Consider the following 24,008-nt stretch of genomic DNA (forward strand, 5'->3'; position numbering starts at 1 on the left):
AAGTTAAAGTTTTTTTTTATTAAGGTCACAAATTACGAAAAATGTTTATTTAATATTCACCCTCCTTCCCAAACAGAAAATTATAACTTTGTTTAAAATTACGGCTGTATCTTTGTATTTTTTTAAACAATTTCAAAAATATCTTTTTTTAAATTTATTATCGCTACTTAGGCATTATTAGCTTAAACATTTATTTTACCCGAACGCTTCCCTTTGAGTATGAGAGCCGATTAAATGAAAAAAGTTTTTTTGCAATTTCAAATTTTTAATGCTCAAAGTATTTTTCAAAAATGAATTATATAAATTGATCGGTGTCCTCATTGCAGGCTTTTTATGTATTTTTTTTTAAAGAAACAATTTTATGGTTTTTTTTAAGTAATAAAGTTTATATTATTTTTATCTTAAAAGTAATCAAAATTTTAATAATTATTTTTAGGTTTATTTTATATATGTACACGAGGGATGTTCAATAATTAACGAGACAGATTGAAGTAGAGAAATAACGGTTTATTCAACGACAATGAAAATTTCTGAGGCTCAAACCGGCAACCTTAGGAACATATTTAATCAGCTGTTCGATCAAAGTTAATATTAACCCGTTTTGTTGATATCTGAATATCAGTATACTGGAAGCAACATTCAGTAATAAGATTATTGCTATCAGACGGTATAAAACCGACGGAAATTTACTCAATAATATTGAAAAGTGTTTAAATCACAGTAAGCGGGTGGAACAGTTTAATTCGGGCAGAACAAGTGTGATTGATTTCCATCGCTCTGGAAGACCGGTTGAAGTTTCGACTACCGAACTGCAAAATCGCATAAATTATCTTATTCGCAAAGACAGGCTAGAAAAAATTACCCAGATTACTAGTTCGTGTAATATTAGTGTTGGAATCGTGCATTCATTCGTTCATGACGTGCTGAATTATCGCAAAACGTGTTAGAGATAGGTTCCAAGAAAATGACTCAAGCTCATAAAGACGCCCGGATTCACATTTGCTCTGAGCTCAAAGAACAGTTTGAAGCGGAAGGTTTATTTATACTTTTTAGATCGTATAATAACCTGTGATGTAACGTAGATACACCATTACGAGCCCGAATCCAAACGGCGAAGTCTTGAATGAAAACGTACGGATTCGACCACCAAAAAAAAAAAAACAATCAAAAATAACGAGTCAAACGGTAAAGTGATTTTGACGGTCTTCTGATATTCGCAAGGCCCAATTTTTAGCGAATATTTAGAAGAACAACGACCGTGAACAGCGAGTACTATTTTAAAATGCTCCAACAGAAATTGGGACCCGCAATAAAACGTCAGAGCGGTCTCTCAAAACGTGTGATTCTTTTGTATGATAACGCGCCCCCCCACATAGCTCAGAGAACGGAAGAAACGCTCGAGAAGTTAGGTTGGGTTGTTACAGCCCAGACCTCGCCCCTTCCGATTTTCATTTGTTCGGCACGCTCAAAGACTTTTTACGCGGCAAGAAGTTCCAACGACAAAGAAGCGGTACACGAATGGTTCAAATAGCAAGGTAAAGACGCTGCGGGGATCAGAAAGCTTACAGAATGTCGGGACAAGTGTCTAAAAGTTGTTGGATACTACGTCGAAAAGTAGTGTAATTTTAATTTTTATTGAATAAATCTTTTTTTTCTCTACATCAGTTTGTATCGTTAATTAGTGAACGTCCCTCGTACATAAATATATGTATGTGTATACATACTATTTCAAATAAAACACTACATAAAAATAGTACTTATGGTATTCATCATCTTTATAAAAATAAAACAGAAATAAATTGTTTAATAAAAAAAGGCCTAGTTTATTTCAAGGTTATAAAACAAGGTCATGGAACGAACCTTGAATTAAATTAAATCTTTAAGAATATTATTGAGTTTATTTGCCATTTTACAAACCTATTTTAGTTTATTATTATTATATTTCTGTAATAATAATAATGAAATTTTTAAAATGAAGTCCCATCAATTCGTCTGTACTGTAATAATAAATAGAGATAAAAAAGAATTCCATCGATTCCAGTTCCCAAATTAACGGATTTTTTAAAAAAAGGTTGTAAAAAATGAAGCAATAATAAGACGAAATTATGTGTTTTACTGAAAGAACGAGAGGGGGGACCAGAGAGAGAGAGAGAGTGAGAAGGAGATAAATCTGGCATTCTTATTTTAAAAGCAAAACTAAATCTATTATTCAGATCATATATTAATAATGGTTTATTTGCATTATATTATTAATAAACTACTCCGAGAACATAATTGAAATTTTTTAGTGTTTTGTATTACCATATTTATACATTATTCATAATTTATGTTTTACCGGCTTATTGTAAACGAGTAATTCTACAATTAATATTAATTTTTAACATAATAGAATTATGAAATAGTTTAATAAATATGTATATAAGATTGTGAAGGACAGAGAGACTAATTTTTTTTTCAATTTACTACCTTGGCATTTATATTAAAATTAGTCTTTTTAATTTTTAACCTTATTTTTTATTTTTTTCTCTACTTATGAGTTAACGTTTTTATATCCTACTTTAAATATATATATATATATGTATATGTAAATCATAACTTTTGTAATAATAACCCGCTCACCTTCCTGCTTTTTAATTCCTTATTGCTCATAAAGTGCGCTCTCATAGTGATCGCAATTTTATCAAGTGCATTTGTTATTTAACAAGAAAAGCGGTAAAGAATTGCATTACATTCCTAATTCTATGATAGCATCTTCCCATCGCTTATAAAATTTATTTATTTGTCGGCTCAATGTACTCATATATAGAAATTATGTTACAAAACTAGATATGAGTAGCAACTGATGTCTTCTATTCTCTCTACTTCTTTTGAAATATTTATCAAATTATGACTATCCACTTGTAAATTATATTTTACACCAATAATAATTCACTATTGTATTACGATGGAAATTAATGAAACCATCTCTGATTTGAATTTAAAAAATTTTAATATTTTAGGGAAAGGGTGGTTTTTAAAAATTATTATTATCTGTTAAAATTTAGAAAGCGTAAATAGGTACGCTTTCTAAATTTAGGTGTAGTATCTACTACACCCTACCTGGGATATCTGAAGGAGTACTGGTAATACAGAGTGTTACAATTTTATGGGTAAATGAATAAGATACTGTCACGTGTTCGCTTCTCGACCAGGATATTGAGAGATTTAAAATTGAAAATGTTTATATAATTACTATTTATTACTTAAAGAACATAAGTAAGACAAGACAAATCAATAATAATGACAGTAGTAATATTAATAAGCGACAACACATCATAGATTCTACTCGCAGAACTGATTTCAACTGGTCTTCCCCAGAGTATTTATATATACTCCTCCTATTTTCTTTACCTGCCGGACCAAACCTCAATTGAGCATGAGAACGATCGACCGACCCCTTTCATTCCCATGGATTCCTAGCCTGGGCCCAGTAACTCTTTCCAGGGAGCAAAATTTGCTTAGGTGTGTCTCAGCGGGCACTATTACAAAAGACGATTGTTAAACAAACCTTTTGTTTTACTAAAAGGATTCCTTTTAGCTCCTTTCTGGATTCCTCCCGTTATTATATTTTCTACTACTTTCTTCCTAATTGGTAGGAATCCGTTACTCAGGTCCATTATACCGGTGTATTTCAATACAATAGTAGTCGAAAGTGGCCTCCATTGCGCGATTCACATAATTGAATACGATGTCGCAACCTCTTACACACATGTTGTAGCATTTTTAGAGGAATTACAGTGACATATCGTTCAATTTTGCACTGGAATTCGGGACTGGTGTGAGGATGGGTTTTGTAAGCAGCGTCCTTAAGGTTTAAAGCAGCCCTACAAGAAAAAGTCAGGAGGGAATACACCAGGGGGCCATAACCCCTTCGAAGTCACTTTTCCATGAAAATACTGATTCAAGAAAGTCGTACCGTAGTTAGCTGTATGAGCCATAGTATTGTCCTGCTGAAACCACTCTACTCTAGCCAGTCTAGTCATAGCATTTACAAGTTGTTGAAGTGTCTGTATGTAGCATTCACTGTTCACTGTGCCATGAAAGAATGTCATGAAGATTCGCCTACATGATATTGCGTTCCAAACACCCACTTTCTGTGTTCATATAGAAGAGACTCGTACAGCTGATGTGGATTTTCAGTACACCAAATGTGTGAATTCTATAGATTCACATAACCATCACGGAACCATGCCTCGACACACCAAAACCAGTCATCGAGTTCTTTCCTTTTGGCATTACAGATAACATGAACCGCTGACAGAAAGCTACACATTTTCCAGACTTCTGTAGTTTAACAGAATTATGCAGCTTGCATGTCGATCAACATTTCGATGTTAGAAATTTCGGTCGAACACATTTGGCTGCATCTGCCACGTTCCATGTCTCTTGGAATTTGTCAAACAGCCACTTGATGGAGGACTTGTTTGGTGCATCCACACCGTACTTTTCTGTGAAAGCATTCTTGGTCTGGGCATAGCTGGCACATCTTATGTATTGAGAGACAATTAATATTCTGTGCTGCGTTGTGTAACCTATTTTTCCACAATTAAACATGCAACAAAAGAAGGAAACATTCTTCCATATGGTTGTGTCACTTTTTAAACATGCTGTAGTATAGTGGAGGGTATAGTGTACTGTGACAGGACATCATAAATAGCAAGAAGTCGGTTGCTGCTCCATCAGTCTACCCCCACCCTGCTTATTACAGTTGACAATAGGGTGGGTAAAGCTCAGCAGCTTTCTAAATTTTGTTGAATAATAAAGTTACTTAGATGAGTAACTCTGATGAGTTATATGAAAGAGGTAATAAATAAGAAAAGAAAAAAATTTGCATCTCTTGACATTTTTCAATCTTTTCAATCTTCAATCTTTCAAGGCAGATATTTTCAATGATTTAATTTCATCAATGAACTACATACAGATGTCATCGTCCCAAATTTTAATTTTATACATCTACCTCTTTTTGAAATATTAAAATGAAATAGGGATTAACACAAACATGTTTCTGATAGCAGGTTTTTTACTAGATTCATGGTCCCCACTGATTATTTACTATTAGTATTTTGGTTCTTTATGCAATTTAAAACTTATATTTTAGATGGTTTTATTTATTAAACAGGAATAAAAATGTAGTAAGGTGATTTTTTTATTAAAATAAAATAGTTTTTATATTATATTCTACTGTTAGGATACTTAATCGTAAACTATTAAATAAATAAATTAATCTTTTATTCTATTTGGTTCATAATAATATATGATATTTATCACATCAGCAATGGGTAGATATACTACTCCATGGATAAAAAAGGAACTGCCCTAATATTTGATTGGATAGATTAAGAAAAATTGTGATAAAACATTGATCAGAGCAGCATCACAATATATATATAGTTGATTATCAAATAAAACTTGGATGTGATAAAAGTTTGTATTAATTTTTAAAATATATAATCATATGAAACAATATGCATGAAGATACTAAATATAAAAATAATTCACAGATCAGAAGGTTGTAACAAAAATTATATAAGTTGATGTTGTTATCATTATAATAACATGAACTTAAATAATTTTTGTAATAATTAAATTTAATAAAATTAGTTAATTTTAACTAGTTAATTACTAACTACAAAATTACTAAATTATTAGTTAATTTATTATTATTAGTTTTTATTAGTTATTAGTTTATTTAGTTAATTTTTATAATAATTTTAATTTTAGTGTTACCATTGTAACATTAAAAGAAAGCCAGGAAGCCAGGAACTTTATGCAACTTTGGCTACCGAGGGCTTCACCCTCAACATAATACTTCTTAGGAGGAGATTTGTTGAACATTAAAGTACATACAACTACACAAGTCAAAAAGTATATAAGGAGATTATCCTACTCTGAATAAAATTTTGAGATACTATCCATATCTCAAAATTGACAACAAAATATCCATATCTCAAATTTGACAATTTTGAGATACTATCCATATCTCAAAATTTTACCCTTTTTCTTCACTACCTTGACCAATTGTAACCAAATTTAAATGTTGTTAAGTAATCATATTTGTAAGTCAACATACAAACTCTAATAAAAGTTGACTAATCCAATCTGAAGATATCAAGCAAAACGAATACTGTAGAAAAAACCCAAAAATTTAGGTTTATTATCTGTCACCCCTGAATGAAATCACACAAATACATAATCAGAGTGACATACTAACCTAAAGGCATCTTCTCATTACTACAAGAAGACGAAAAAGAAAAAATGTTTTTTGCTCACACCCCTTTCTGGGTTTTAAAAAAGATTGAATACTACAAAAAAAAACCTTAGCTAAGGGAATTAAATTATGTGAAAAAATTTACCTACTCTTTGAGTAAAATTTTAGGATAAGGGACCCATGAGACCCATACCTTCCTTCTCTCTAAACCAATTAATTGTGTCAAAAATTAAATAGCATCAATACCCCCAAATATAGAAATCATCATAGTTTATTTCATCCAAAAGCAGGCAAAAATGCATCCATCTTTTTTGGAAATTTTCAATGCCAAAATTTTGTTTTTCATTAGAGGGAAGTTATAAAACAGCAAGATCTATAATAACATGGGCGTGCAAAATTAAACCATATTAGCATACTTTCACTTATATGAGTAGTACATTATAAAGTAATAATCCAACTTTTAAAAAAAACTACGCTAAAAATAGAAAAAGAAGAATACTTTTTAATTTCTTTATTCAAAAGTTTACTCATAAATTTTTTTTAAGTTAAAAAAGAAATAATGGTAGTTTCTTTTTTAATCTTTTTCTAAACTTCTAATCAGGTGAAATTTAAAGAATAATCTATAAAATAATATCTTTTCAACACTTTCATTTTCATTTTTTATTATCATTTTTCTTTTTTAAAATAAGTATTTTATTAACCTGATAAGAAGTTTTTAAATTATTTAATAATTATAGTTTACTTTTAGCCTTAAGTAAGTACAGTATATACATGCCATTTTTTATTAATCAATTACTTTTCCCTATTTAAGTTACAAGTAGTGTTAAAACAACTTAGAGAATGTCATCATAAAAAAGAAACTTCTTTTGTATAAAAAAGGCAAATATGCAATTATTTTCTTTTCTATTTGAGATTATTTCGAATTTTGATTATACTTAAATATTATAAAATGAAAGGAATAAATAACTATATATTATCTTTAAATATAATAAAATATCTATTATAATCAGATTTATCCCTATATAGTCTACTACATAAAAAAGGTAGTTTAAATAAATGTACAGATTTAGTTTATATAAAAAAAATAATTCACGACATATATTTTTAAAATGGTTAACGATAATTTTGTTTTTGTAATAATTAACTGCAGGATGTGAATGTACTTTCTAATGAAGGGAAAAATATTAAAAAAGTGTAGACTTTGTAAAAAAGAGTAAACTAAATAGAGTTGTTAAAATAATGGGTTTTATTTTTATTATTAAATAAATAAATATTTTATTCTGATCGGTATGTAATAATAAATTAAATAGATCACGTCACGAATGGGTAAATATGCTATTACATGGGTAAATAAAGAAACTCTCTCAGCATTTGCCTGGATGGGTTGAGAAAACCATGATCAGATCAATGACATTTCATCATAGAAATGGCATTTGATAACGTAGATGGGAATAAAATGTTCAGCATTTTAAAAGATATAGAGTTCAAATATAGAGATAGAAGAACAATCGCTAACATTTACAGGAACCAAACTGCAACAGTAATAATCGAAGAACATAAAGAAGCCATAATAAAAAAGGGAGTTGGATAATGATGTTCCCTATCCCCGTTACTTTTTAATCTTTACATAGAACTAGCAGTTAATAATGTTAAAGAACAATTCAGATCCAGAGTAACAAACAATGTCCAAAGATAAAGATGCTATGATTTGCTGACAATATAGTAATACTAGCCGGGAGTAAAAAAGAGTAAGAAGAAAAAGTGAATGGCATGGATGAAGTCCTACACAAGAACTACCACATGAAAATAAACAAGAGTAAAACGAAAGTAGAAATAATGCAGATGGACCACTGAATATATAAATAAGATGAGACAAGACCATGGAGGTAGAAGAATTTTTTTATTTGGGAAGTAGAATTACTAAAGATGGACAAAGCAGGAGCGATATAAAATGCTGAATAGCACAGGTGGAATGAGCTTTCAGTCAGAAATATAATTTGCTTACATCAAAAATTAATTTAAACGTCAGGAAAAGATTTTTGAAGCGTAGCTTTATATGGAAGTGAAACTTGGATGATTGGAGTACCTGAGAAGAAAAGATTAGAAGCTTTTGAAATGCGGTGCTATAGAAGAATGTTAAAAATCAGATGGATGGATAAAGTGACAAATGAAGAGGTAATGCAGCAAATTGATGAAGGAAGAAGCATTTGAAAAAATATAGTTAAAAGATGAGACAGACTTATAGGCCATATTAATTAAGGCATCCTGGAATAGTCGCCTCAATATTCGAGGGACAGGTAGATGGGAAAAATTGTGCCGGCAGGCAACGTTTGGAATATGTAAAACAAATTGTTAGGGATGTAGAATGTAGGGAGTGTATCGAAATGAAACGACTGGCACTAGATAGGGAATCTTGGAGAGCTGCATCAAACCAGTCCAATGACTGAAGACCAAAAAAAAAGGTAAATACACAAAAGTACTAAATATAACTATATAACTAGAAAATAGTGTACAATTCAGAAAGCATTAATGAAAATTTTTGAGTACATATTTATGTACACGTTAAATTGGATGAAGAAAGTTAGGGTTTTAAAAAAATGTTTAACTAGTTTTTAAAAATTAATAGACAGATAAATGTTATTTCTGTAAAAGAAAATATTTTACCTATATTTTAAATAGATTTATAGGAAGAGTTTCTGAATGGTTTATTAATTTATTAAAAATAACAACGAAAGCATAACACAGTCGTTTCTTTTAACCCAAAATATAGTTTTGAATTTCACAAAATATATAACTTGTAAGTAATAATAAATAACTTAAATATGTATAATAAATGGATACACGTTTAATTAAGTAATCCTTCATTTTATTGAAATCAGTTTAAAAGTATAGAATTTTTATAATTTTTTAACAATAGAATGAAATATTAAGAAAAGAATTATTTTAAAAAATCCAGTAGTTATATATAAGAGTAGAAAATGAGTAAAGACAAGCTGCTCTGCAAAAGGGATTGAGATAAGTATGTAGCCTGTAACCTAACCCTCTGCTTTTTTTCCAATTTGTATATGGAAGAAGGAGTAAAACAACTAAAATAATAATTTTAGACTGAATTTTTGTCTAAGGACAAAAAAATAAATGTATTTGCCATTATACTCCTATTTTGACTGAATCTAGAAAGAAAAATTAATTAATATGATGGACAGTAAACAATTTCAAAATAAATATGAGTAAAACAAAGATAATGAGATTATGAAAAATTATTTATATAGTCAACATTAAGCTTATTTTATTAGAGAATAATGACAGCATATTTGATATTAGTAAATTTTTCCACAAAGAGTGGCTAATTTGATGATTTTCCAGTACCTTCCCTAATCTTTTTTATGTGCTGTACATATGAAGTATATATGTATGTACATAAAGCATATAAATTAGGTGCAACGCTGGTTAACATTTTCTTTCTATGAGAATGATGATTTCCATTATTCAGCCATTGCTTTTAGTGAAAAGAATGAAAATTTCACTTGTAGATCTGAATATAACCTTCATTGGTAGAATTGGAACATTGTATATATTATTATTATTATCTTTTATGATCAGATAGGATCCCTTTAGTCAGTCCATTATACAAATCTCTTTGATGGGAGTGTTTGGGCCTTGCGGTCATCCCAGTACTTTTCATATATACCAATCTTTGTGCCCATACTAGTGTTGAAAATGTTCATGTTGTGTGTTTTTTCTTGTGAGTGTAAAGCGAATGTTTTTGTTCTTGATTTTCTTGTTTAATCTTATCTTATCTGTATTGTCTTTTGGTGCAAGGCTCAATCTCCTTCAGATCCTCTCTTAATTCTCTGATTCATCTGCATTCTGTCTTGGTGATTTCAAGTCGATATTATACTGTATTAGCTGTTTCAGAAATCTTGAATCTTGCATCCTCATGATTTGTCCAAAGAATCCTAGTCTCCTCTTATGCATGGTATCAGTGATGGGTTCTAACTCTTTGTACATAACTTTGTTGGGTATAATCCACTATTGCCTGTCTATCTGGAACTTTTTATTGATACAGGTTCTTTTCTGGAATCTGTCTGTCTTTGATTGTTCGTTCAGGTGGAAGAGTGTTTCTGCTGAAAAGTGGCTTCTGGTTTTATAACTGCATTGTAGTGACATATTTGTGTTTATTGATGGGCATTTTTTATTGTAAGTGTACAAAGTTAATTTTTTTTTCTAGCTAATTTGTTTCTTCTTATTTAGATTGAGGTTTTTAATTTAGGTTGTTTGTTATTCTTTCTCCTTGATATTTAAATTGGGTTACTATTTTGATTTTATTGTCGTTTATGTTTACTACTTTTAATCGTGTTGACTTTTGGAGCATAATTTTTGTATTTTTGAATGATATTATGAGGCCAATTTTATTTGCAATGTTTTGAAGTTCTAATATCTGTGATTTAGCTTTTTTTGTCTTTGCTAGCAGTGCCAAGTTGTCTGTGAAACCAAGACAGTTTGTTTTGATTTTTTGGCCTATTTTTACTTTTGGGGGCATTTTTTGAGCTGTTCCCTTGTTACCATTCCTAGAGTGCAGTTGAATAATGGTGGTGAGATTCCATCACCTAGGTACAGTCCATTATATATATATATATTGCTATATACACCCTTTCATTAATTAGTACACTAATATCCCCCTACTGCATTATATATTCACTACTGTTAACATGGTATATATATATATTTTGTTTTTACTGAAATTAATCTTTTTAAGATTCATATTACTTCTTTGTACTATTAAATTGTATTTTAGATTCTACAATATAAGCCACCTAATTCAGAATATTGAGATAAGACATATCACCTTAATTTTATAATAAAAGTATTTTCACGGAATCCTGGATCCTCAGTCATTAATGAATTTTTTAATTAAATTCCATATTAAAAATTAAAAATACTAAAATAAACTATGTACTTGGTGTAATGTTTGTTACATTACTGTAATATTGAAATAAAATTTGCCTTTTAATTTATTACGTGAGAGCTGCTATCTGCTGCAGTTTTTATAACACTGTCTGATGTTTTATCAGATTGAAATTTTGAGATTTCTTGAAATTGAAATTTTTTTTTAATGAAAGCAAAATTTAAATAAAAACTTAAACTTTAACTTTTTACTTATTTAAATAAAAACAAGATTTCAATTATTTATATAACTTATTAAAAAGGTAATGAGGAACCATTACACCTCTACTGTTAAGTTGCAAAGAGGGATTTGTGTCTCATATCTAATCACTTGAACTTATTTGGCAACTCCTTAAATGCATATTTTTAATAATAAATTTATTATTTTCTTTTGTGAAGTAAATTACAAATGATTTAAATTAGTACTTTATATAAAATATAAAAACTATAAAGCAAAATATATAATAAAATATATTTGTGGACTTCAGGATATGTGATGAGGAAAAATTAAAGGAAGTGAATCAATTATCATTATAATAACAATAGATATAATGTTATTTTGATATTATTTTATTCATCCTTTTTCTACATAAAATAAAATACCATAGTATTATTTAGTTTGTGAAATTAAAAATATTCTCATCTTCAAATAATTATTGACTTTTATTTTATTTTTATACATTAGCTTTTATTTTTATAGACCACAAAAAGTGATTACAAAAATTAAAGAATGTAAAATTTGGAACAATTAACTTTTTTGGAATGTTTTAATAAGGAACCTGATGCTTGTTTTATAAAATTTGTATTATTCATTCAATATATATTTTACTAAAATATTAAAGGGTAAAACATTAATCAACTAATTTTTAAACAACTTTTGAAGAAAGTATTACTGAAAAATATTATCTACGTTTTATAAATTAAATTTCCCCAACTAACAGAGGAGGCAGTATAGTGATACGTTGTTTCCCACTGTAAAAGATGTATAAATATGTTGCTTTGAATATAAGAGTCTGTTCAGAAAATAACCGAACTTTATTTTTTTAATCTTTTTAATTTTACAGATTATTGGACCTTGCCCTTCAAAGTACTCTGCTCCCTTATTCACACAGTTTCCCAGTGGTGTTTCCATTTCGCGAAGCAGTCCTGGATAGCCTCATTTGAAATGGCCTTTAAGGTCCGTGACGAATTTGTTTTAATGTCATCAGTGTCTCAAAACAACGGCCGTTCATCACCGTTTTTAATTTCAGAAATAAGAAAAAATCGTAAGGAGCTAGGTCTGGCGAGTAGGGAGGACAGTCATCTGATTTTTGGCATAAAACTGACGAATTGACAAAGCTGAACCGTATTGTCGTGGTGAATGAACCATCAGTTGTCTTTTTTTCACTTAACCGTTGTAAAACGCCTTGTTAGAACCCATGGTTCCCCGATCCATTGGTTCCTTCCCCGATCCATTGCGCTGATTAAACTTTTTTTTCGTGTCGTAGCCGTAAACCCGACTTTCGTCTCCCGTTATGATCCTTTATATTAATGTTTCATCGTCATTGGCTAGTTCAAGAAACTGCCGACAAACATCCACTCGATATTCTTTCTGCTGTTCGACCATCAAACGAAGAACAAACTTTGCTGCGACTCGATGCGTGTTCAATTTTTCGGTCAAAATGTCACGGAATGATCCGATTGAGATACTAACCTCTTCTGCAAATTCTCTGACAGTCAATCGGCGATTTATACGCACCAAATCGTTGGTTTTCTGAACGGGACATCGTCAGTTGAAGTCGAAGGACTTCCTGGTTGAGGGTCATCTTCGATTGACTGACGACCACTTTTAAATCGTAAAAACCATTCGTAACGTTGCGTACCACTCAGAGCATCATCTCCGTAAGCTTGTTTCAAAAGTTGAAACGTTTCTGTGAAAGTTTTTCCCAGTTTCACGCAAAATTTTATGTTGTATCGTTGCTTCCGAAATCGCATGTTACAAACAAAAATAGCTACAACGCTTAAACATGTCGCACTCAAATAACAATTAAATGAAAACTAAACGAGATATTTACAAATCAAGAACATGTTACTAAGTTTCTTCGTTGGCGCGTAAATAAAATGTTAGGTTATATTATGAACAGACGTCGTTTCTTCACAGTCTTTCTTATAGCTGTGATGTAAAATATCTGAAGTACCCTTTCAGTAGTCAGAATTTCTTTTTCTAACAGTAATGATGTGCAGAATTCATTCAGTTCCTGTGATGAATAGATTAAAGGTACGACTTGTAGCGCTGAATAACACTTGCATTTCGGTAGACTTGGCATACTGATATACAACAATTTATTTAGCTCGGTGAAAAAAATCAATAGAAAATCACCTTTTTCCTAATTTTACTGCTGTGCCTGACATGGGATACTTGCTTTGGTTAAGTATAGTTATCCCGCTTTAAGAAATGACTGACATTTCATGTCAGAAAATTAACTTCTGAGAATCTATTTTTTAATTTTGTACTGTAACTGCATTTACTTGTAGTAATTTGATGTAAAATCATGTTTACATTTCAGCTGTTTGTTAACAATTTATCGTAGGAAACATTAAGTTTATAAATAATTTAAATTAATAGGTAAACACATGTATCAATATTTCTATTTTTCTCTTTTCAAGTAAACTTTCCAATTCCTGTTAGCTCCCATTTCCTTTAAGAAGATTTAAATAATTTTTACCTTTTTTATCGTTTCTCCTTCACATGTTTACTGATTTAATGAACCCTTATTTTTTCACTAGTTCCAACGAATTATTTTTTTGTTTCAAACTGTTCTAATTAGCTTCAATTCTCTGTCTTATACACTGTGTAAATTCCATTTCTTTGATCTTTACTATGCTCACATTTCAAATACTTCCTCCAGCCTCTGTTTTTCTTAGTATCAGTTTTATTATTACAGAGAAGTACACTTAAAACAATACTTTGCAAGATGTTTTTTTAATTCTGACTCCATTTTACTACTTAATGACAGAATATTTCTTTTATATGGTTTCTTACCCACAGCTATACTATTTTTTATTATATTTTCATTTTTCCAAATTTCTGTTAATATCAGTCTAATTATGTGCACTGTTTTACTTGTCAATTCTTAATTTTTTTGCATTCATTAAATTCTTATTTTCTGTCGTAATGACCTTTGTTTACTAATATTAATTTTCATTTCAAGTTTGTCACAGTGCTTTCTAATTTTGAAATCATCAGTTATAATCTTATAAAAACTTCATGTCTTAATGTTAAACATATATAATTTACTTTCCCTTCTCTCATAGTGATCCCTTTAACCTCTTTTTCAGCATTTTTAATCATATTTTCAATATACATATTACATTTTTGAAGATAGGTAGCATCATTTACTTTACTCGTCTTCCTCTGTCAAACCATCCATTTTCCAGTTTTCTTTATTTTAATATTTCTATTCTGATTCAGGTACAATTCTTTAATTAATCTTGGTTTTTTAATTATTCTATTAGTTCATTTCGTTTGGCGTAGTTGAATGGTGTTTCCACATCAGGCATACATTTATTTCAAATACCTCCTTGTATATAGATTTCTCCAATAATTTTTCTTAGCTCAATCACATCCCTTGTGTCTCTTCCCTACCTCAATCTATACTGTTTGTTCTTTTATAATCATTTGCTTCATATGTATACATACACATATACAAATGTGAAAAATATGACTTTTTTTTTGCTTTAAATGAAATATTACAGTGATAAATTGTTCAGGAAATTATATTGTAGGAACAGAATATATAAAAGCACTAACTTATTAAAGCAGCAATAAGTGGAAAAAAATTAATTTTATGGATATTTTATAGGAGTATAAATGTACATTTAATGATAAATTGACGCGATGATAGTGGATATGCATGAGATTAATAAACCAGTCATGGGAGATCATTTTATTGGAATAACTCAATTCTGTAGAAAATTCTATCCGCTTTAATTTAATTTTATTTTTTCAAAAAAAGAAAATTAATTTTTAATTGTTTTAATAGATTTAAAGAGATTACTTTAATTACTTCACACACATGGACAGCCTTTGTCATTTTCTATTTGTGTTTTTATATATTCACGTTGATATATGCCTAGACTGTACAGCATACACGTGCATATACATCTGTCTTTTACATTTCTCTTTTTTGCATTGTTAAGTAAATAACCTAAAGATAATTGCAATTGTTTAAAGATATCTTAAATAAATATTAATGAAGATGAGTTCATTATACAAAAATATATGTTTTGTTTAACACTGATTAATATTATGTAAAAATTATTTTGTATTTTTCTAATATGGCTTTTAAAAATATATTGTAACAAAGAGAAAGTAAGTGTATGTCAAAAAATTTAATATTAATGTTACATTTTTTTCTTTCTGAAACTTTTTCAGGCCATTTTATTTAAAAAAAAAAAAATTAGTAGTAAAATAATTGATATAAAAGTCTGCATAGATGTGGATGTGTAATGGTATTATTTTTTATTTATTAAGAACAGTTTAACCTAAAATCATGAAAGTGTGTTTAGTAATCTATGTACTAGAAAGTTACATTCTGTTAAATTTTTACAAAATCTCATAAAAAGTTGAGAAAATATAAAAAAAGTACTGTAATAGAAATATACATTTAAAATTAAAAGAAAAATTTTTATTTATTTATTTTTCTGTTATTTCCTTCAATCTGTCAACTTTTAAAATATTTTTCCTACAAGTTATCACTGAATAGTTTTGCCATCAGAGTAGAAATTGCTTTCAGTCTTTAATTGCAGTAGTAATCACTTTTTAAGTTTATCTTTGCTTAAAATACTATTGTTTAATGGTTTATATCGAGAATTCCTTAGTTTTCTTTGGATTTTTGAAGAACTTGGATAGCAATAACCTATATTTAATTTTTTAAATATATCTTTTGTACTTAATGAAACTATAGAAATTATTATTAATTAAAAAAAAACTTTTAGTTCATTTGCAGCTGGTTATTCAAATCCAGGTGCCTGTTTTTTAAAGTACTTTTTATCTTTTCACTTCTAACTTTTCATGCTGCTGAATTTATGTGAGAGTGATTTTGTTTGTTTTTTTAGAACATTCTAATTTTTTATTTTGCATCGTTTAGCTCTGAGAACAGTCATTATTATAAGTGAAAAAAAGTAGCAGAGTTAAAAATGAAAGATTAAAAAAATGTGCACATTGTTTTTGCACTCAGTTTTTTTGAACATCAGTTGTTTGAAAACTTTTCATGATTACTCTCCAACTCTGCTCATTACTTAGCAAAGTTAATTTTGTGTTTGTAAATGACCCTGTTATATAATTTTTCTTAAATTTTACCAGAATTTGTTATTACAGATTAAAAATAATTGTAGAAATCGCGACTTAATTTTCATCTTTTGGGTTATGCTCGGTTCAAATTAAAAAAAAAAATGTTCCTCTGATTATGATTGATTTCAAAAACTATCATTTAATAGTCGCTGTTTCATGTTTTTCTTTTCCCAAAGAAATTATTATAACATTTTTTGTTATATTTTTAACATGCAAACAAAACAACTAAGTGAATTACACTCGAAGTTTTCCTATCCTTAACTTTCATAGTTACTCTTTAAAATGTTATTATGAAATGTCTATAGAAGGAAAAAATTGTGCAGGCAGGCAATGTTTGGAATGTTTAAAACAAATTGTTAGGGATGCAGGATGTAGGGGGTATACCGAAATGAAACGACTAGCACTAGATAAGGAATCTTGGAGAGCTGCATCAAACCAGTCAAATGACTGAAAACAAAAAAAAAATGAAATGTCTGAAAACCTTTTTCAAAAACAGAGCAATCTTCATTCTTCAATTTTCATTGATCAAAACATAAAATATGTAAAGCTTTTACAAAACTAATAGCTTCTTACTCTCTACATTTCTAAAATTTTCTTTTAAAATTTTCTCTACTGTCTTTCAAACCTTTATTTGATAATAAGAAAATAGCCAAAAAAATGACAAGTAAAAGATAATTTCAAAAAACAGGATCAGTAGATTATTTGGTACTTTCTGTTAACTAAGTCCCATTATGAAATCCTTTGATTAAGATTTAGCACCTTTAATTTTGAAAAATATAAACTTACTTGCCGAGGAGGCGAATAATTGCTATATCAAGTAAAATTTATTTAAATGTCTTGAAATCGGGAGAAAAATATAGCGCCGTAAAAATTAATGTAAATAGTTGCCCAATACGACATATGTGCCACTTTTGAATCTGTGTTGAGATTTGGCGGACCTCCCCAATTTTCATTGGTTTGAGTATGTTGACCGAATTTGGATCAACAAATTTTTTAGACTTTAAAATATTGATATCGATTATGATTACAATTATGATTACGATTATCGTACACTATTGTTTCCGGGGTGCTATGATCGCAAATAATCGACACAAAGGTATCACGGCTACGATATGAAACCGCAAATAAGAATTTTTTTTGTTAGCATGCTTACTCCGCTGAACAATCGTTGGTGAACTAGTAACCTCACGACATTTTATTGTCTTTGTAAATAGTGAATCATTACAACTTCACCCGGATCTTCAACAATTGCAGGATACCAACAATTTAGACGCAACTTGCGTAAAAAAATTGTTCCAATCTACAATCCTGTTATGATTGGGACAGGTTCCCTTTCACACAATTTGATAGTTGTCAGTTCAAACAAAATTACAACTGGTACACGGTATATAACTTACTAATCTTACTGAAGAAATAGGCTTAATAAAATTTGTTCTCTAATTAAATTGATAATGTTGTTTTAGAGTAAATGGAAAACGATCATCATTTGAAAGGTTTATCTAATATTCGCCCCCTAAATAAATATGTATTATAGTAATACATATCTAAGTAATTCAGATCTTATACTTTAATAACATTAATAAAGAAACGTAAATATAACTATTTATTTTTAAGCTGTGTTAGTTGTATAGTAGATGTTTTCATGATGAGAAATAATAAACGGAAAAGTACCGTAATCTTTTTCCTGTTATCATTACCATTAGCTTTGTACCTCAGAATAATCGGTCAATAATACTACTTTTGTATATTAACATAGTTAAATTTGTGTTTTTATGTACTCGCACGCGCGTGTCTGTATGCGTTTATTTTAGTGTGTTACTTTTGTTTTATTATTTTTTTACGTGAAACTTAACAAACTGACACAAATAAAATCATTAATATATTATAAATTTAGCCAAGTCTTTTTACTTTACTTTTTACCATAAAATGCCATTCAAAAAATAGGCCTAATATTAATAGATTAAGTCATTTTAGTATCGTATACACGATACGATTTTAAGTGTACATTATTAATAAATATGTATACTAAGATTAAATATTTAACATGTACACTAAAATTTAGTGTACATGTTTAATAATAAAAAAGTATGTTAAAAAAGAAGGTCAACGGTCGACGTAAAACGAGTCTACAACTGTAGGAGGTAGAGGTGATTACGGATTCAGTTGTGAACGCATCTATCTGACAGTTTAGTTAAAAAAAAAAAAAATTGTGGTTTTAGAACGGTATGCCGCTGTAGTCCAGTCTCGTAGTACTAGTATTTAATGATGAACTGGTTCAGTCTTCTAGACAGTTGGTCTGTCGAAAAGAACAAAAATAATTATATCTTTATTTGTTTATTTTTACAACTTTGTTGTGTACGATTATATGAATACATGATTTTCTGTTGGTCAATAATTTAAATTGATCAGTTCAAAAATATCCTGAAACAAATTGCTTTTCCCCCAGATATTAGAAAACTTACTAAGACTTCCCTAAGAATATAATTTCATAATCAAAATTGTGAAGCATGTAATTATTCCTTCAACTAGCCCTTGCTGTAAGCTAGAATTTTTTTAGATAGGTTTTTCTTGTATCTGTAATAATGTCCTAATATTTTTATAGTGTAAAGTTTTATTTTTCATTTGATTCAAAACTTTTTAAGCCATAAATAACTGGATGTATGACTGACTACAACAAATATTGTAATTTTTTGTTTTTGTGAAAGTTAAAAGTGTATAATTCATTTTAATTTTTTTGTCATTCTTTATTAAATCTAGAAAAATATTCACATTTTTATTTGAAAGTGTGTACTAATCACTGGGGAGAGCAGCCTATGTTTAACATATCCGTACCGTAAAATAGACTGCAAATTAATATCTTTTACTTTTTTTAATGCAGGGATGCAGTTTCACTAATCTTCTATTAGAACAACCATTTTTCTTCCTAAAGAAGGGTAATACCATCTCAGAAGTTTACTTTTATTTTGTACACTAAAATTCAGATTGATTTTTTGTGCATGAGTTTATACTTTTTCTAATTAGCCTGCTCTAAATCTTGACCGGATTTATTATATTGTCTCACTGAGAAATTAAAATACGACTTACGATGGCATGTTTGCTCGAAGTAAGTAATTTTGAAGAACAACGTTCTGTGACCCGATTTTTAGTTTCGGAAAGTGTACATCCGTCAAAAATATTCTCTCGGATGAACGGCAGTAATTGAACCGTGCGAGTTTTTACGCGTGGGTGGAAAAATTTTAAAAGTTGCCACAAAAGCGAGATCGACGAGCACCGCTCCGGACGTCCGGTAACAGTGTCGATCTCGGCGTTAGATTCTCATGTTGATTCACTTATCCAAGAAGACCGACGACTTACAGTTGAAAAATTGCTGAAAAATGTCGAGAAAGTTTGGCACATCCATGTTACAATACCGTTCACCAGCCACCTCCTCCGTACTTAGCCTTTATGGGATTTACCGGAGGTCATCTTCAAAACCTCGGCAAAAGGCTCTCAGCCTTGTTTTGCCTCAGTCAGGATGCCAAGTGTGACATTCCCATCGGTTTACTACTATCATTAAGAACTCTCAAGAAAATAAAACAAAATACATCTAACCTAAGATTCAAACAAGTCTGAATAACAAAAATAAGAAACTGAAATCCACTAACTACCCGAAAGGTAAAGGTTTGAGATCAACATGCAATAACCAAGAATATGAGAACAACAACAGACAAAAAAATACCATGAATACTAAACAACAAAAACAGAAAGCGGGAAAACCCAAGCGGAACCCTAGACCCCTTCAACAATCCTTTCTTTTGCCAAGTAATTTACAAAGTTCTCCACTATGACCTATTCGGCCTGGGTTTCACCAATTAACACGGAAATCTAACGCCGATCCTATAACATCGAACCGACAAATAGTCTCCTTGCACATTTACTCGTACTTAGAGCATTCAAACAAAACATGATGAACGTCACCCAATTGTGGTTTAGACTGGTGAACTCAGATTCCTGAGTCCACCAGTCTAAACCTCTGCAGCCTGTCCCTAAAAGCACCGTGCCCTTTCTTTTTCCTGTTTAGTCTCCGGTAATTACCTTTCACATAATACTTCTGAGGATGAATGAGGATGATATGTATGAGTGTAAATGAAGTGTAGCCTTGTATCTCAGTTCGACCATTACTGAGATGTGTGGTTAATTGAAACCCAACCACCAAAGAACACCGGTATCCACGATCTAGTATTCAAATCCGTGTAAAAAGCGCCGTTCCTAGAAAGATATTACGTCACGTACTTGTTCGAGTTTACTCAACAGGCGCCCTGCAAAGTAACCCCGCAAGGTAACGCTGTTGCCTCTCTGACACAAGCAAATCTGTCGGTTTCACGCCTGCAGTCACCAAGATCACCTCCCGTGAAATCGTGTGGTAGGGTTGGATGTTGTTTTATTGCAGCATCGATATGTTGTGTCTGGTGAACTGCCAGGTTTCTCTGTTTGGAAGAGATTCTATTGTGGTTTTGAAAGCATGTTCGCTATTGTGTGCAGAAGGGAATTAGATTGTGTCTTTGTTCGACAGCTCTCAAATAATCATCATGTGTTGTCCGTGGTATGGTAGATGGGCGTCGACTGTTTGATGGAACGAACATCGATATCACCATTGGTAGGTTTATTCCTGCCAATGTTTGTGACTGGAAGGTAGTGGATGATTGCTCGAGCGATCATCGATTGATTGTTTATGAAATTGTTGATGGTTCGAGTGAGCGCTACTGTAGTATTCCAGTTCAGCGGGATCGTCTTCTCTACAGGCATGCGGACTGGATGAAATTTTTTGATTTTCTTTCGGCCAGACTTCGAGTTTTAACCTACCGGGTTGGTCTAGTTGTTAACGCGTCTTCCCAAATCAGCTGATTTGGAAGTCAAGAGTGACAGCGTTCAAGTCCTAGTAAAGCCAGTTATTTTTACATGGATTTGAATACTAGATCAAGTGGATACCGGTGTTCTTTGGTGGTTGGGTTTCAATTAACCACACATCTCAGGAATGGTCGAACTGAGAATGTACAAGACTACACTTCATTTTCACTCCTACATATCATCCTCATTCATCCTCTGAAGAATTATCTAAACGGTAGTTACCGGAGGCTAAACAGGAAAAAGAGAGACTTCGAGTTTTAGATCGGGGTCTGGAGTCTTTGAATTTGGAGGACCGGCAGAAAGTTTGTCGGCTGCTTTCATCGATGCCGCCGAGTGTTCAATTTACCGCAGTTCTGATCGAGAGAGGCTTGCCCTATGGTGAAGGGAATTGTCAACTTTAAAACAGACTGTCTGTCGCTTAAGGAGAGCGTCTCAGCGTGACGGTGATCCTGAGCGGCGGACAGTCCTTGTAGCTGAATATAGAGATCGTAGGTCTCAGAATTTTCATAAAGTTCGTGCAGCGAAGTGGGATTCCTGGCGTTCCTTTGTGCATGAGCATGGGAACAAGGATCCCTGGATATAGGGTTTTGGGACAAAAACTTAGGAAAGACTTCTTTCTGCTCTCTCAACCCGGCATGGTGTAATTTCAGATAATATTGAAATTTTACATAGATGACTTGGCGATTTACTACCTGATGATGACAAAACTGGAGAGACCTCATACCATCTGCGGGTTTGGCGTGAAATCGGGCATTTTCACGGGGGTGCATTGTCCTTAGAGATTACAGAGGCCAAGGTGAGTCAACCTGTCTGTAGTTTAGGTTGGGGCAACGCTCCGGGCTTCGATGTCATAACGGTGGATCTCCTTGTTTGCTCGGTTGGAGTGAGCGTAAGAATTATCATGCATGTTTACAACTAATTGTTGTTTGGCGGATGCTTCCTAGCTTGTTAGAAGAAGGGAATTGTATAATTATTGTTTAAAGGTGGCGACAATGATCCTACTGTTAATTCATCGTATAGGCCCTTGACGCTACTACCGGTTATTGATAAGGTTTTTGAAAAGGTTCTGTAGCTTCGTAAAAATGGGAGGTTAACCTCGAGCAGCTTATTGATTGAGAATCAGTATGGGTTTCATCCTGGAAAAGGCACTGAGGACGCTATACTTCGTGTGATGAGTGTGGTAACAACCAGTGAAATGGAATATGTCCTGGGAATCTTCCTGGATATTTTTGGGGAGTTTAATAATCTGTGGTGGTTCTCGGTCATTTATCAACTGCAAAGAAAAGAATGTACTGTGAGTGAATTTCAGATCATACAAAGTTACTTCAATGATTGGTACAACTGATTCCATCATTCAAAACAAACAGAACTACCATAAGACTTGCTCAAGGTGGGTTCCCAGAGAGCTTACCATTCATCACAAAGCCAAGAGATTTCGAATTTGCACCGAACTCAAAAATCGCTTCAATAACTAAGATAGTGCATTTTTGGACAGGATTTTAACCTGTGATGAAACTTGGTTACATCATTTTGCCAGTGTCCAAGCATCAAAGCATGCAATAAAAACACTCTGAATTACCTGTCTGTAAGAAATCCAGAATGCAACCATCAGCTGGTAAAGTCATGTTAACCATCTTTTGGAGTGCCCATGGACCGATTTTCTGTGATTATTTAGGTTGATAACGGCACTATCAGCACCCTATACTACTCAGCCATGATTGAGAACAAAGTCAAGCCTGCATTGAAAAGGAAATGTCCAGATAGACAGAGGAAAGGCATGCTTCTTCTTCAAGACAACGCTCAACCTCATACAGCACAACTAACACTGGAAACTATTGGAAAAGTGGGTTGGGAGCTCCTACTTACAGCCCTAACCTGCTCCTTCATATTTTTATCTGCTTGGCCAGTGAAAGAAGCTTTGCGTGGCATCAAGTTCAACAACAATGAAGAGATAAAGAAAAAAGTACAAAACTGGTTTCGAGGCCAAGGCAAAGAATTCTTTGCTAAGAGAATAAGAAGACTTGTAAAAGAATGGGACAGTAGCAGAGAAGTTGGTGAGGATTACATGGAAAAGTAGACAAAAAGATTGTATTTATTTAATAAACCTATTTTTGCTGTAAAGCTGTTTGTTTAATTGTTGAATGACACTTTTTTTGCTACTGCATTTTTGCTACCTGAAACACTTCTTGAGGATTTTTTAAATTTTATTTAAATAACTGATAAACATTGTTTATTCTATTGGAATAATTTTTTTTTTAATATACTGTATAATTCTTTATTTTTTGTAACTGATATTTCTGTTTAAGTAATAGATTTATTTCTTCTGTTACAGGGAACCAACAACAGTGTGGTAAAAGCTGTTTAAAATGTGATTCAAAAGTACCTGGTCAAAATGGAACAGTAGAAGCTCGTTGTGTTAAATGTAGTCACCTTATTGTTTTACACACTAGGAGGTGTGTAGATGAATGTCCTCCAGGTTATAGTGAGGAATGGTCTTCACTAGTCGATTATATGGGTAGAGTTTGCAGAGGTTAGTATCAAATAGTTGTTTTAGTTATCAAAATATTAAAATTATCAAAATATAGGTTAGTATCAAAT

The 24,008-nt window shown here is 31.2% G+C and overlaps 1 protein-coding gene across 2 annotated transcripts in view; it reads left to right on the top strand.

The window, feature by feature from the left end:
* The window catches only part of T48 (FU domain-containing protein T48), a 476,986-nt gene that overhangs the window by 413,885 nt on the left and 39,093 nt on the right, over nt 1-24,008 (top strand). For both annotated transcript variants that reach the window (XR_012757635.1, XM_075374926.1), the window contains exon 2: nt 23,743-23,940. Coding sequence is in view for 1 of the 2 variants with exons in the window: in XM_075374926.1 (XP_075231041.1) it covers nt 23,743-23,940 (198 nt within the window). In the remaining variant the exon portion in view is untranslated. The remainder of the gene's footprint in view (nt 1-23,742; nt 23,941-24,008) is intronic.

The sequence above is a fragment of the Lycorma delicatula genome, chromosome 9 (assembly GCF_047948215.1).
Source record: "Lycorma delicatula isolate Av1 chromosome 9, ASM4794821v1, whole genome shotgun sequence".
In the NCBI taxonomy this organism is placed as follows: domain Eukaryota; kingdom Metazoa; phylum Arthropoda; class Insecta; order Hemiptera; family Fulgoridae; genus Lycorma; species Lycorma delicatula.